Below are 14,282 nucleotides of genomic sequence, written 5' to 3' on the forward strand. Positions count from 1 at the left end.
TCCTGGCAGCTCCCATTGGCTGGAAACCGGCCAATGGGAGCTGCCTGGGCTGTGCTAGCAGTGCAGCATGTGGAGACCCCCTTCAGAGCATGGCAGAGACACGCACGTGCTGGCCCCGGCAGCCGGCTGCTTTAATCAGCGTGTGGGAGCACAGCAGGCAGGGGGCCTGCCCCAGGGTCCTGCTGGCCAGAAGGTGCCTAGCTAAGTGCCGCTTGGCCAGAGCCTGCACCTGGCATCCCTCCCCCCCGCTCCCTGCCCCAGGGCACAACCCAAACCATCTGCACCCCCCGGCACAGCTCCCTCCCAGGTCAGAATCCTCTCCTGCACCCATACTCCCCCCCGTTCCCTTCACCCCAGTCCCTGCCTCCTGTACCCTCTCCATTCATATCATAGCAAAGTGCAGCCCACGACCACTTACCAAATTCTCGGAGCGGCCCCCCCCCCTCAAAAATTGTTGCCCAGCCAGGCCCCCAGCCAGGCCCCCGAGAACCAGCCCCTGGCGAGGTCTTTCTGAACTCGCTCCCTGGATCCAGAGAGCTGAAGCGTGGGGCAGAGGAGCAGCGTGGACCCCCAGGCTCAACAACCGCCATGGATTCCCCCGCCCCAGGGCAGCGGGGGCTGGCAATGCCGCGGAGCGGCCGGGGCAGAAGGATGCCGGTGCCGCCTGCGACTCCAGGGACAGCTCTGGTCTCTGCCAAAGGCAGGATCTAGCCGGTGTGTCTCAGGCCACCTCTACGTGCGCCTCTGCTGGGGCAGAGCTCCCTCGGACCTGCTGCATCCCGGGCACCCATCCCAGCATCTCGCCTGGCGTCGGTCGCTGCTGCTCCTCCGCACCGCCAGCCCCGTCCATCACGCGCACCGAGCCGGGCTGCACAGGGCTTGCCGGGGGCGGAACCTGGCCGCTAGCCCGGAGCTCCCGCCCAGGGCGAGCACGCAGGGCCGGCAGGTGGAGCCAGGTCCAAGTGCTGAGCCCCTTTCGGGCGGGCGAGAGATGCCCCAAGCGGTGGCAGAGGACGGGTGAAGCTGGCCAAGGACTGGGGAGAGTGAGCTGAGCCTGCCGAGTCAGGGTACGGGGGAGACCTGCACGTCGGGGCTCCGAAAGGAGGGCCTGGCCCTCACCCACCTCCCAACGTCCCCAGCAAGGCAGCGCCGGTTACCTGTTGGCCATGCTGTTCCTGGTCTCCCTGGTGATGTCGGGGGCCGCCGGCCAGGGCTGGCCCATGCCGCTGCCAGCAGAGGCGTTTTCCTGAGTTAAGGCTGTCTCCAGGAGGGAAGGCGCGGTCAGCCGGTCCACCTCGGCGGAGGCCATGTCCAGGGCGTGCGGGCTGTGCTCGGGGCCGGGCCGGCTGCGCGGTGACAGCAAGTGCAGGGCCGAGGCGGCCGAGGCCATGCTGTCGGCGTGGGGGCTGGGCTCCAGCCCCTCGGCCGGGGGGGCGGCAAAGCCGCGCGGCAGGGTCTCCGAGGCGATCTCCGGGATGTCCTGCGACAGGGCCGTGGAGGCCGAGGAGATGACGTCCGGGGAGCGCTCGCGGGTGGGGGAGGCCTGGGCGACGGCGAGCGGCTCCGCGTCCTGCCGCTCCAGAGCCAGGGGCGGATTGGCCGGGGGGACCTGAGTGACAGACACCAGCCGACGGTCAGCGGGACGCCGCACGGACCCAGGGCGGGCAGCCTCGGGGAGCGGCAGAAATGCCCCCCTGTGCCTTCCCACAGGAGCCGGGCCCGCCTTTGCCTCTCCAGACCCTCCTGCCCCCCGGCGTCCTGGGCCGAGTCAGGGCTTGCAAACACTCCAGCACCTAACCAGCTGCACGTGACTCCCCCCACAGCTGCCTGCAGGACCGGGTCTACGATTTCTCTCACCGAAAAGGCAGGACGGTTCCAGGGCCAGCACGCCCGGCTCCCTGGGCCCCGCTGAAGAGTCAGAGCGATGGTCCCCAAGGGCACCTAGCAGCTCCAGAACTGACCCCGTGGAGGCTACGTTCTGCTTCCCTGTGTGCCGCTGGCTGGGATCAGTTGCGGGCTCTTTCCCGCAGCAGCAGATTCTGCCGCGCCACTCAGATTTCAGGGGAACGCAATCCGGGCCTGGGCACAGCGTCTGGCAGCTCCCTGGGCTCCCCCCCTCGGCCACAAGGTCTCCTAGCTGGGGAGACCGCGTGAAGCCAACGATGGAACCGGAGGAGTGACCCTGTACTAGAGAAGCCCCCATTTTCAAAGCCAAGCTGCGCGGCTTCCACGGAGAGGCCATCTTGCTCTGTGCCTGCCCAGGTGCCCAGCCGGTGGAGCTGCGACCCTGGGCCGGCCTGGCCAGGAACCCGGGCTGCCAGCTGACCTGGGCCCGCTGTGCACTGCAGCCGGCAGGAGCACGGACAGGAAGGGGAGCTCCCCCGGGGCAAAGCGAGAGGGGACGTTGGGCGCCGGGGCCTCACCGGGAGGGGAGCCTTCGGGGCCAGCTTGTCAGGGAGTCCCGGGAGGAGGATGGCGTGGTTCCTAGGACTCGTCTGGAGGCTGCTGCTACTGCTGCTCAGCGTGAGGCTGGCGTCCAGCTGGATCTTTGGGCTCAGAGCCAGGTCTTCAGGCGGCCTGGAGGCGGAGATGGGCCCCAGAGGTCTCAGACACCCGGTAACTGAGCTCCGGGGCCCGATGTGCTCCGGCCGCTCCGGCTCGGCTTACCTGGGCACGGCGGGGTCGCTGACGGACGCGCTGCTCAGGGCTGTGACGGAGGTGAGGGAACTCACGCTGCTGCCTGGCAGCCCGGCCACCTAGCGCAGACACAGAGCAGTGCCCTGAGGCGGGGGGCTCTGTCCCCGAGCAACTCCCGGCCCCTCCTTGCTGCACCGGAAGCCCGCTTGCGGCAGCCCCCCCCAGGGAACCCAGGCAGGAAACCTCGAGGAGCCAGGCTCTTTGGCCCAAGAGCTGGGGTTTCCAGGTGGCCCTTCTGTACGCCAGCTGCCTCAGAGCCCTGGGCACGGCCTCTGCCTTGTACCCTGGATCCGCTGGACGCGAGCGCCGTCCCCCCGCACTCCTCACTGCCCCCCCACCGGCTACCTGCTGAAGGGATGTACTCGGGGTCATGAAGGCATCCGGGGTCATCAGCTTGGGCTTGGCGTCGTTGGCGAGGGCGAGGAAATCGACGGGCACAGGCAGGTCCACGATGCGCCGCAAGTCTGGCTGGGAGCCGTGCACCGAGCCCTTCTCCGAGCCCAGCCCGTCCGCGCCCAGGTCAGCCAGGGGGTCTGCAAAGGCTGCCGAGAGAGGGCCAGAAAGTCCCTCTGAAGGAGGCAGACAGGGCTGGGGGGTTACGCCGGCACAGGAGTGCTGCCCCCACAAATGGGCAAATTGACCCAGATCTGGGGGGTGAGCGGGCCAGACTGGGGGTGGGGCAAAGCTGCTGCGTGCGGGGACAGCTGCCCCCTGCTGCCAGGCAGTTCCTAGCCAGCAGGTGCTACCCTCCCCACCCCCAGCCTCACTGCTCCAGGGACCTGCTCCGGGGCCCGTGGGGTGAACCAGCCCCTGGTCGGACCAAGCGCCTGGCTCCTTCCTGCCCCCACTGCCTCCGGCTGGGCTGGCCCCCAGCAACCCGGCCAGGAGCCCAGCCCCGCATGTGTCATAGCCCCTGCACGGCGCTGGCCTCAGCTGCGCTCGGGAGTGGCAGGAGGACGCGATTTCCAGCTGGTTTGCACAGACCCTACTGGTCCCCAGGCAGGGCACTGAGCCCCCTCTGCACCTCCACCCACCCTAGGTCCTGCCCCCAGGCACCGTCCCTGCTGAGCCCCCTCTCTGCTGGGGTAGCCAGACCTCCTGAGGGCAGGTTCCCTGGTGCTTAACCCCTTGCTGCCTGTGCTGGAGCCAGGGGACAAGCAGCAGTGCGGAGGGTTCGCAGCCTCTCCCCACTGGGCGGGCAGTGGCTGCTTCTAGCCACAGGGAAGGAGGGAAGAGGAGCAACAGGCCACGTTCCCCCTGCCTCACTCCTGCCCCTTCTGCTGGGAACAGCTCCCGCCCCCCCGGCCAAGAGGCTGCTGCTGACCCCGACAGGGCCTGGGGGAGGCGTGTGAGTAAACGGATCCAGGGCAATCCAGAGCCCAGCTGTGCCGTGCCGCTGCCACGGGGGCCCAGGCGCCGCGCTGCTCCTGGGAACGTGGGCACGGCCCTGCTCACCTTGCCCCAGGGCGCCAGGTGTCCGGAGCTCAGCCGAGGGCCGCCAGCGGGCTCCAGCCAGCAGCCCCGGGCGCGGGGACTCACCGAAATCCTCGTGGGTGCCGTGGGCCGGGAGCGGCGCGGCCAGGTCCGGGCTGTGCAGCGGCTGGAAGCGGATCTGCACGTCCTGCAGGGCCCTGGAAGGAGCCGGCCCGCGGGGTTAGCGCAGCCTGGGGCGCGGAGCCGCCCGCAGGCAGGTTCCAGGCGGGGCCAGCGGGCGCTGCCGCCCCCCGCGACCCTGAGGGCCAGCCGGCCAGCGCGCCCGCCGCGTACTCACTTGGTGTGGACGCAGAACAGCTTGATGAGCACCCCCGCGGCCGATTCCACAGCCCCAGCCCCCTGGGCGCCTTCTGGAACAGACAAGGAACACAGCGTGGGCTGAGCCCGGGGCCCGGCACGGTCGGGGGGGCAGGGTCTCGGGCGTGGTCGGATCCGAGCCCCTCGCCCCCGTTCTGACTCTGCCCCAGCGTTAATCCAGCTGGCTCGTGCCATGGGGCTGACCCCACACAGCTGCCAGGGGAACGGCCTCTCCGCTGCCCCGAGGGCGAAACGGAGGGGTCCCGGCAGCAGTTACGCAGCCATCCTAAGCCCAGCGCCCGAGTCCATCGTCCTCCCTTCGGAGCCGGGCTGCCCGACTCGCCCTCTCCGAGTCCGGCTGGGTCTCGCCAGCAGCCCCCTGGACAGGCAAGGCAGCGCCGGCTGGCAGGAAGCAAGGGCCAGCTGCCCCGGCTGCTCACCAGTGCTCAGGCTGTCGCTTTCCTCCTCCGCCGGCAGGACCTCCGTGTGCCGCAGCCGGCAGCGGCTCACCGCCTGGATGCCGAAGCTCAGCACCGGGTGGGTGAGGAGGAACTCCGAGATGGAGCTGAAGTAAGCTCTGCCCTCCTCCTGGTTCTGCATCAGCTCCATCACGTACAGGACCTGGAAGGAGAGGACCGTTTCTACCAGCTGCCGAGGCAGCACCCGCCGACTCCTCCGGCTAGCGACAAATGAACAGTTTTATTGGCTTTAAAAAAAAGACACTTCAATCCCGCCCTGCGAACTCAGCCTCCTCGCCTCGCCCCTGCAGCCCTCAGCAGAACGAGCCGCCCGCCCCCGGGCCTGCTATCCTCGCCCAGGGTAGCCGGGCTGGAGCCCAGCATAAGCCGCAATTTCATGGGCTAGCCAGAAATCGGGCAGCCCGATGCCGTCTCCCCTCCTCCCCCCCTCAGCACAGCCTGGCCCGGGGGATAGGACAGAGGTCTATAAAATCATGACAGGTGAGGAAAGAGAGTCAGGAAAAGTTATTTATTTAGTCCCACAATACAAGAACGAGGGGTCACCCAATGAAATGACGAGGTAGCAAGGTTAAAACAAACAAAAGGAAGTTTTGCTTCACACAGCGCACAACCTGTGGAACTCCTTGCCAGAGGATGTGGTGAAAAAGCGGATAATTGGGTAACCATGTAACTGCTGAAAATCTCTGCGGTTACGTGCTGCGGCTCTGCAGTAGAAGCTTTCTAAAGCCAGGCGGCCCAAGGGTTATAAAAGCTTTATACTTCGGAGCCCACGGCGCAGGGCAGCAGCTGGCTCCTGGGGAGCCGGTGCACACAATGAGCCAGCTTTTAAGCCGGTTCTCACCACGCTCCCAAGGAGCCGGCTGCAGGTTCTGATACAGTGCAGGGGCCGGGAGCGGCCCGTAACCATCACGGTAACCTGCTTATCGAGTACCCGTTGAAACGGTCACACGATGACATCTCTGCTGTGCGCTCCGTTCCGGCCTAGGCTACCCTGGCTGCTACCTCGTCAGCTGGCAGGGGGAGAGCACGGACACTGTGGTGATTAGCACACGCCCCCCATGAAAAACCCTGGGCGTGAGACCAAGATCACTCCCCCTGCCACCGCCCGCTGCCGTTTGAACACAAGCCGCTGTGTGCGGGGCCCTGCCCTGACAGAGATCGGGAGGAGGGGCTAACGCTGGAGCAAAAGCGGGTCTGAGCCCCTTGGCTCTCGGCCAGACCATTCCAGCTCTCGGGGGCCGGCTGCCTTTGCAAACGAGAGCTTTTTCCGTGACTCTCAGCAGCATCCCCGAGCCTCCACCTAGCCTCCTGCGGTCAGCGCCCGCAGACCCGGTACCACTTCCCACCTGAGCGTGAAACGGCTCGGGCCAACGTGGCCCTTTTGCGCAGGGGGCGCGGCCAGCCCGGACGAGTGCCCAGGAGACCCGATCCCCCCAGCCCAGCCGGCGGGAGCCACCTACTTTTCTCTGCACGTCGCTGAGGATCAGGTATTCGGCGGAGAGGTCCAGGCAGGCTTTCAGGCTGGGGGGGACACTCATGGAGCTGAAGATGTCAGGGGAGAAGCTGGGTTCCGCAGCGGGAGAGAAGACACACAAGCGAGAGCTGTGAACCCCTCTGGCATGAGGGCGCCAGGTCGGTCGGAGGAGGAATGCCGGGATCGCGTGCCCGGAGAGCAGCTGGGCACAGCGCAGGGTAATCAGACCGCGCTCGGCTGGGAGGGAGACTCCCAAGCTGGCTCTCGCGTCCCCCGGGACCCCAATCGCCCAGACCGACAGCCGCTCTCGGCGGTGGCTGGCCCCCGCAGCGCTAAGCAGACACAGCGACGAGGATCCTAACGGGTCTGCGAACTCAGCTCGGACAAACCCCCCCTCTCAGCGGCAGGCCCTGGGGTACCACCACCCACCGGATAGTTTGCAGGCAGGTCCAGGACACGGTGCACCACATCTTCAGCTCCCGGTTCTGATCCGCTCCCGTGATGAGAAATCTCCAGAAAGGAACCCTGCAGGCCCGACAGACGGGAAGGAAAGCTGGCAGAGCGCGGGGCCCCTCCCGCACGCAGCGCCGAGGCGGCCTACAGCCAAACTTGGCCTGGTACGTCCCACGCTCCCCGGGCAGGCTAGAACGGGGCACGCCTTCGGAGGCCCGGCTCTCCAGGGAAGCAGCAGGACCCCAGCCCATGTCAGAAAGGGTCAGACGTAGGAGCCAGGGGAAGCGGACGCGAGCGTGTGGTCCAACCTAGCAGCACTTGTATTGGTGAGTACCCCCGCCACAACGCTGCACAGCCCTGGGGAGCAGGTCGGAGACCACTCTCTGCCTACAGGCACTGTCTGCCAGCGGTGTAGGGACACTAGCACCCCTGGGTGGGCCCCGATTTAGGGTGGGTGGGCAAGGACAGGGAGAGGGGGCAGGAGCCATGAGGGCCACCTCTCCCCACCTCCAGCATCACAGCTGGGGAGTGGGATTAGGGGCTTGCCCCACCTGTGCGGGGGAGCCAGGGGTGGCCATGGGGGATTCTCCCTGCGGCTGGTGCACTGGAAGGGCAGAACCGGGCAAGTCCTGGATCCTGCTCCTTGGCAAGATCACCAGGCCGGCTGGGGAGACGGTGGGCAGGCCTGGGTCAGAAGTGGGGGGCGTTGCACCCCTGTGCCTACGCCACAGCTGGCCACTTGGCGGAGCACGGTGTGTGCACACGCAACGCGATTGCAAGGCTCTGGTCTCAAAGCCGCAGAGCTGGGGGCCGGCTCCGCCCTGCAGCTCCCAGGCCGGCACCGGGACTTACTCCGGGTCTTGTTTCTTGTGGTTATCGCAGAAAAGCAGGCAGGAGAGCGGCCTGCCCTCGTGGGGCTTCCATTCGTGCAGGCACCTAGGAGAGACCCAGACAGGAGGTGACACGTACACCCAGCCCAGCAGAAACACAAGGGCCCTGCAACAGCGCGGGACCAGGCCCCAGTAATCAGCCTGACCAAGAGGTACCCCCAACGGCCGCTGCCTGGCTTGCGTGGGACCAGTCCGGCGGCCCACGGAGCAGCGACTGTGTCCTCGAAAGTACCACAGGGAGGGACGCCCGCACGGAGCTGCTAGAACCCCCTCAGCTCTCTATGGCCACGGGAAAAGCATGTGGAAGTTCCCTCCGCCACGGCCCCGTGCAAGGCCCCCCCCTCCGCCACGGCCCCGTGCAAGGCCCCCCCCTCCGCCACGGCTGCCTCTCTGCCACGGCCCCGTGCAAGGGCCCCCCCCTCTGCCATGGCTGCCTCTCTGCCACGGCCCCGTGCAAGGGCCCCCCCCTCTGCCATGGCTGCCTCTCTGCCACGGCCCCGTGCAAGGGCCCCCCCCTCTGCCATGGCTGCCTCTCTGCCACGGCCCCGTGCAAGGGCCCCCCCCTCTGCCACGGCTGCCTCTCTGCCACGGCCCCGTGCAAGGGCCCCCCCTCCGCCACGGCTGCCTCTCTGCCACGGCCCCGTGCAAGGGCCCCCCCCTCTGCCATGGCTGCCTCTCTGCCACGGCCCCGTGCAAGGGCCCCCCCCTGCCACGGCTGCCTCTCTGCCACGGCCCCGTGCAGCCCCCTCCCGCCACAGCCCCGTGTAGGGCCCTCCTCCCTGCCATGGCCACCTCTCTGCTAAGGCCCTGTGCAGCCCCTCCCGCCCCCCGCCCCGCCACGGCCCCGTCCAGTATATGGGCAGAGCTTCCTTCTCCAGGGAGAACCAGTGAACTGTGCCCAGCACCAAACGGATTCCTCCCTTCCTCATTTTTGGAAGTACCAAGCACACCCGACCCAGCTCAGCACTTCCGCAACGCTCTGCAGTAAGATGCGCCCGGGACAGTTGCCCCCAGGGTCTCCCTCCTGCTGCAAGAAGGAATCGGACAAGGCACCCCCAAGGGTGAACGTCTCTGTCCCAGCCCCCCTCCCTTCTTTTCTGCTTCTTCCGTTACCGTGGCTCGTCTTGCCCCTCTATGTAGATCTGCCAGAATTTGACGTAGCCGTCGTGGCTGGCTGTGGCCAAGACCGTCCCGTCCGGAGAGAGAGCTCCCTCGCTGAGGCACTAAATGGGGGACAGGAAAGCAAGCCAGTTATCCCATGTTTCCTCAGGATGCAGAAAGCGGGAGGCTCCCGGGGCTAACGATGTGCCGGGGAGTGAAAGCAACGAGCTGATTAGCTCCCTATTAACGAAACAACAAAACATGGTTCCCCCCCAGTTAATTAACATGCAGCTAGTTAAACTTGCCGGGTTGGTGCAGGTAGGTGAGGTCTAGACATTCGTACGAAGAGCACGTTTCATTTGATTTCCACGTCTACAGTCAGTAATGTCTCCGCCCCAGCACCCGCTCTGGTTCCCGCGTGCGCTAGGAGCGACGTGGCTAGAAACACGCACGTTCTGGAACTGCGCGGTCGGAACGTGAAACCGTCTGCCGTTCCAATCCTGCCGAAGGCTGCATGCCACGCAGCGTGCGCTCCCCTTAGCCGGCTGGAAACTGCCAACGAAAACAGCGTCCGCAGGCTCCATAAAGCAAGGACACACCCAGCCAAAGGGGACGGCTCACCTGCTACAAAAACGGCCCTGGAGTACGGACACTGAAAACACACCTGTAACTGGCCATGTGTTGAGATGCACCAGGCCCGAGTCCAGAGATGGGTAGGAAGCAGCGTCCGTTGGCCTGCCTCTGTGCAGTTCTCGTGCTCTGAGCTGAGGGTGTAAAGGGCCTGTCCGGTTCTCTCTCCCGCCTCAAAGCCGGTTCTGGTCTGCCCCAGAGGGGACGGAGGGCGGGCAGCGGGCCTCAGACAACCACCAAACAGTGACAAAACCAACCACCACTTCTTCTGGGAGGGCTGGTCCCTCTGCGTATGCCACGCGGGATGGAGGAGCAAGCGGCAGTCGAACAGGCGGTGGGGGCGAGGACCCCGAAGGGACGGCTGGCGCGCTGCTGTCCCCACAGCGGGATCTGTAGAGGTGCCAAAGCATCCTGGTCTTCCCTATCTGTCTGGAGTAGAGGCGTGTCCTGCAGGGCCACTGCAGAGGTGGCTGATGTTCTGGGGGCATGGGCCGAGGGACGGGACCGTGAGGTGCTGGTAGCAAAGGATAACGCAGCCGGAGAGACCTTTCGGGGTCCGCACAGAGAGCGCGGGGCCTTGATCTCTCCGCAGCAGTAACCGAGGGTCTAGGTGTCTACGTGCTTTTGTTCTGTGCAGACTAAAGGCCGGTGCACACTTCAGCGAGCCGACAGCTCGAGTCCTGTGAAACGTGGGGGAATTCTGGCTGGGGGGCTGAGGCCGAAGATGCCGATGGTGGGTCTGCCAGCTCACGGACCCTTCCGGCTGCTGTGGCGGGAGGCACCTTTCGCCAAGAAGAGGGGACGGCCTGCGTGGCGCAAGGGACGTTGGCTGAGAGCGGCAAGAACCAGGCGGGTGTTCCCGGGGGCCTGCACTTCGCCAGCGGCAGGAACGACCTAAGTCATCGTGGAGCGAGTCAAGACAGCGCGGTTCTCGGTAGGGGGATGAAAAGCACCGACTGCGCCGAACGGCACCGGCAGGGAACTAGCAGAGACCTGACGTCGGGAGGCAGTGCTTCCAAGCCTATTTCTCATTAGGGAGCGCCTCTGTGGCCCATGTTTGTCACGTGGGCCGTATCCACACCATAGTCAGACTGCCTGGGTGGTTCTAAATAAATGAATGGAGATTGCCTAGCTCCTAGAACTGGAAGGGACCTTGAAGGGTCATCGAGTCCAGCCCCCTGCCTTCACAGCAGGGCCAAGTACCATCCCTGACAGATTTTGCCCCAGATCCTAAATGGCTCCCTGAAGGATTGAACTCACAACCCTGGGTTCAGCAGGCCAATGCTCAAACCACTGAGCTAGCCACCCCCCCCCCCCGGTGTGTTCTGACGTCACATGGGCCACGGCTGTCTGGCACTTGGCGTTTGAGAACCACGGTCCTAAAGGCAGGTAGGTATCCTAGAAGAGAGCCCACTGGACTCTAGAAATAAGTGGTGGACCGTTGTCGGTAGTCGGCACAGAGGCGGTTTCGGCAATGGTGGAGGAGGTGCTACGGTCTGTAACATTCAGCTAAGGAGGAACTCCTCCTGTGGCTCCCTCGCGGAGGAGAGAGGCCACCTTGAGAGGATGTCCTTGAGAGCGTGGTCCCTGGCACTGGGCTAGGAAGGGCTGACAAACGCAATCCGAGGACGGTAATGAATCCTTTCCAGCACCCCCGTCTGTTGTTAAAGCCGGGTAGGGTGGGCAAATTGGAAAAGGCAGCCTCCAAAAACCAGAGGGGCAGGACGATGCGGCACCCCGATCGAGGGACGCGGGCCTCAACAGTCCCATCAAAAGAACCCCCTGGGTGTGGCTCCAAGTGGGCGGTGGCAGTAGATGCTGCAGGCCTAGCGTACCTGAGCCTTCGAACCCTCTGGTTGGCTGGCGATTCCTGGGCGCACGGGGAGCAAAACTGCTGGGGTGGCTTTGCTCTGGGACGCCCCCTCTTCCGAGCAGGGGCAGACACCCCCAGAGAGCCAATCACTACCCTCGAGTCCTCCGACGACTAGAGGGAACCAGCCATCTTACCCTGGAACAGGCTCACTGTATCCAAGGGTACCGTGCGCCTCTCCAGGGAAACCTGAGCTCCGTAGCTAGGAATCCTGCCTCGGGACCACGGCTGTAGCCACCTCTCTGGATGCTCTTTCTGCAGCCCGGCGAGGGTGCCGGCTGCAAATCTGCCTTCCTCAATTAAGGACTGGAACTGAGCTCTGTCTTCCCGAGGGAGCATCTCCTCAAAATCCAGCCACGAGCCAAGCCCCAGTTAGCTAGAAGGGCCTGCGCGTTGGCGGCTCTAAATCGGAGAGAAGCAGAGAAGATCACTCTCCGGAGGCAGTCGAGCTGCCGGAGCCCTGTCCCACGCGGGGCCACCTGGATCTTTCGGTGCTGCCAGAGAAACAGAGGCCAGGCGCTGTCTCCGCCGCGACGGAGCGAAGCAGAGCGGCCCAGCAGGAGAAGCGTGCCGCCTCCACGATGAGCTCGTGAACCGGGAGGGCTGCTCGACCGGAGCCCAGGACTGGCAGACGTCCAGCAATCCAGGCGGAGGCTCCTCCGTGTCTTCACACGGCATCTGGCGCCAGTGCCTCCCTCGGAGCCAGGCAGAGAGAGGGTCACTGCCTCATCTGGGGAAACTGAGGAAGATGCAGCCGCAGTGGGACTAGCCAGATCCGGTTCCATGCCGTTTCCACGTACCCCCACGGAGCCGGCTGGGGCTGGCCAGCAGATGGCAGGGAAGGTCACGCACTAGAAGAGAGATCTAAGGGACCCAACGTGGTGTGTGTGTGGGGGGGGGGGAGCTGTCCACTCTTGTGGCCCTGGATCCACCCTGGTTTTGCATTCACTAGTTGCCGTGTTGTGCTGGGTGTGATCCCGACTGCCCTGTGCTGGTCTGCAGAGACTGTGTGTGTCTGTGTGTAGTGCCCAGCAGGGTATCGGGGGGGGGAGGGGAGGGCTGAGGGGAGGTACCTAGGCCATGGTCCAGCCGGCCTGACACCTGGGCTAGGTGGAGGAATCTGAACAAAGCAAGGGGCGGGGCGGCCTGGGGGCAGAGTGACCGGTTGTGGGGGAGTGTGGGTGAGTCTCGGCTGGGGGAAGAGAGGCGACTGGGAGCAGGAAGGGGGTTCAGGGCCCCCCCAGAGGGATAAGGCTGTCTGCTCTCGGTGTCTGAGCTCCCACCACTCCCACGCTGCGCTGTGTCCCCGAGCACCAATAAACCTTCTACTCTGCCGGCCGACTCAGAGTCCTGCCTGGCTGCGGATGGGGGTGCAGGGCCCCCCAATGCGCCGTCACACCCAATAACGCGACCTGAAGGGCCGGCAGAGGAGGATCCCTTGGCAGTGGGTACCACGCCTCTTGGGCAGCCCTCTGATCGGCGAGCAAACCTGGCAAGGCGGGTTTTAGCCACGGAAGCTGATGCCCAACTAAACCCGTCGGCCTTTCAGGTGCCCACGCCGCCTCGTTTTTGCAGCTCCCGCTAACACGGCGAGCCAGGACTTCTCCGACAAGGACGTGCTCCCCTCTCCCGTCCCGCACTGTCTGCGGGGTGACGGAGGCGAGAGCGCCACAAGAGATGCTGCTGTTGAGAAGACAAAAGGCACAGGGCGCGAATGCCTTTGCCCACGGCGAGGGTCGCCCTGGTAATCCCCACACCTCTAAGGCAGCCACAGAGATCCACACACAGGCTCCACAGAGGCCGTCGGGCTGGGTACGTAATTTGCCCTTTGACTGTCTCCAGCAGTGGCCGCCTCTAGGGGCCGACACAGGTGGCTTGTGGCTGCTTTGCTTTTAAGCCCTCTTGTCTGTAACCAAACGCAGGGTCACGTGGAGATGCCGGCTCCCCGTCCATCTCCTACCTGCCTACAACGCCCATGCACAGAGACCGCAAGACAATCCCATCCCCTGGACACGGCCGAGCCACGGAACGCTGTTGGGCGAGTTCGGTGACTCGCAGACAAGCCTGACCGGAGAGCGAGCGCCCGGCCTCCCCACGACGAACGGCTCAGCGGGTGTCGGTCTTGGGGAAGTGCTCGGTCTTACCAGCCCCACTGGCTTCCGAGGACCCACGGCCATAAGGAGCTACGGGCCCGGGCGCAGCCCACTGGCCTCTGAGGTCACTAAGCCGGGTGACTGTAGGATTACACACGGCAAGAGTGTCAGACCGACAACAGACGGATGAGACCTTCCTTCAACGTTAAGCCACCGTCAGCAGCAGGGCGGCATCGTCACTGGGCTGGGTAACAGTCCGACCCTTTCGAACCGCGAGTCCAGGGAGCTACGGGTTTGAGATGCACCAGAGACCGAAACAGACGCGGCCGGTGCCCCACCTGCCTGTAAGGTTCTTACCGTGCTGTGGCCTTTCACCACAATGAAGCCCTCTTTGACATTGGTCACCTCCACCGGCCAGGAACTGTTGTTGGCTCGGATAATATCCAGATCCCACACCTCTGCCTGGAGGAGAACAAGGGGAGGTGAGTGCATACCTGCAGGCCTGGACTGACCCCCCGCTGGCTCCTTCTCACCCTGCGACAGCCCTCAGGCACCCTCTAGTCCCGCTGCCCGGGCAGCCCCGGTCCCCACGCGACGTCCCATCAGTGTTACGCCAACACAGAGCAGCTCTCAGACACAGCAACGAGGCCCCCAGCCACACGCAGCAGCCCCTACGGCCTCGGGCCAGGGATCCCCCGTCTGGTTCCGTATCCTGCCTGGGGAGCGTCAGCCAGGCCCAACAGCTGGGCTCTGAAGTGCGTACAAAGCAAGGGGGCAATCCTCAGCACAGGTGCCCCTTGGTGG

General features: G+C 65.2%; 1 protein-coding gene across 2 annotated transcripts in view; it reads right to left on the minus strand.

Moving 5' to 3' along the window:
• The window catches only part of EDC4 (enhancer of mRNA decapping 4), a 42,720-nt gene that overhangs the window by 9,905 nt on the left and 18,533 nt on the right, over nucleotides 1-14,282 (minus strand). The window contains exons 7-18 of one of the 2 annotated variants that reach the window (XM_075940519.2): nucleotides 13,836-13,940; nucleotides 8,898-9,007; nucleotides 7,747-7,830; nucleotides 6,871-6,966; nucleotides 6,428-6,530; nucleotides 4,929-5,109; nucleotides 4,469-4,541; nucleotides 4,237-4,328; nucleotides 3,043-3,266; nucleotides 2,668-2,756; nucleotides 2,424-2,577; nucleotides 1,158-1,609 (exon numbers count right to left, since the gene is read on the minus strand). In XM_075940519.2, coding sequence (XP_075796634.2) covers nucleotides 1,158-1,609; nucleotides 2,424-2,577; nucleotides 2,668-2,756; nucleotides 3,043-3,266; nucleotides 4,237-4,328; nucleotides 4,469-4,541; nucleotides 4,929-5,109; nucleotides 6,428-6,530; nucleotides 6,871-6,966; nucleotides 7,747-7,830; nucleotides 8,898-9,007; nucleotides 13,836-13,940 — 1,763 coding nt within the window. The remainder of the gene's footprint in view (nucleotides 1-1,157; nucleotides 1,610-2,423; nucleotides 2,578-2,667; nucleotides 2,757-3,042; nucleotides 3,267-4,236; nucleotides 4,329-4,468; nucleotides 4,542-4,928; nucleotides 5,110-6,427; nucleotides 6,531-6,870; nucleotides 6,967-7,746; nucleotides 7,831-8,897; nucleotides 9,008-13,835; nucleotides 13,941-14,282) is intronic. The other variant, XM_075940520.2, reaches the window with a different exon arrangement.

The sequence above is a fragment of the Pelodiscus sinensis genome, chromosome 12 (genome assembly GCF_052426305.1).
Source record: "Pelodiscus sinensis isolate ZL-2025 chromosome 12, ASM5242630v1, whole genome shotgun sequence".
NCBI lineage: Eukaryota > Metazoa > Chordata > Testudines > Trionychidae > Pelodiscus > Pelodiscus sinensis.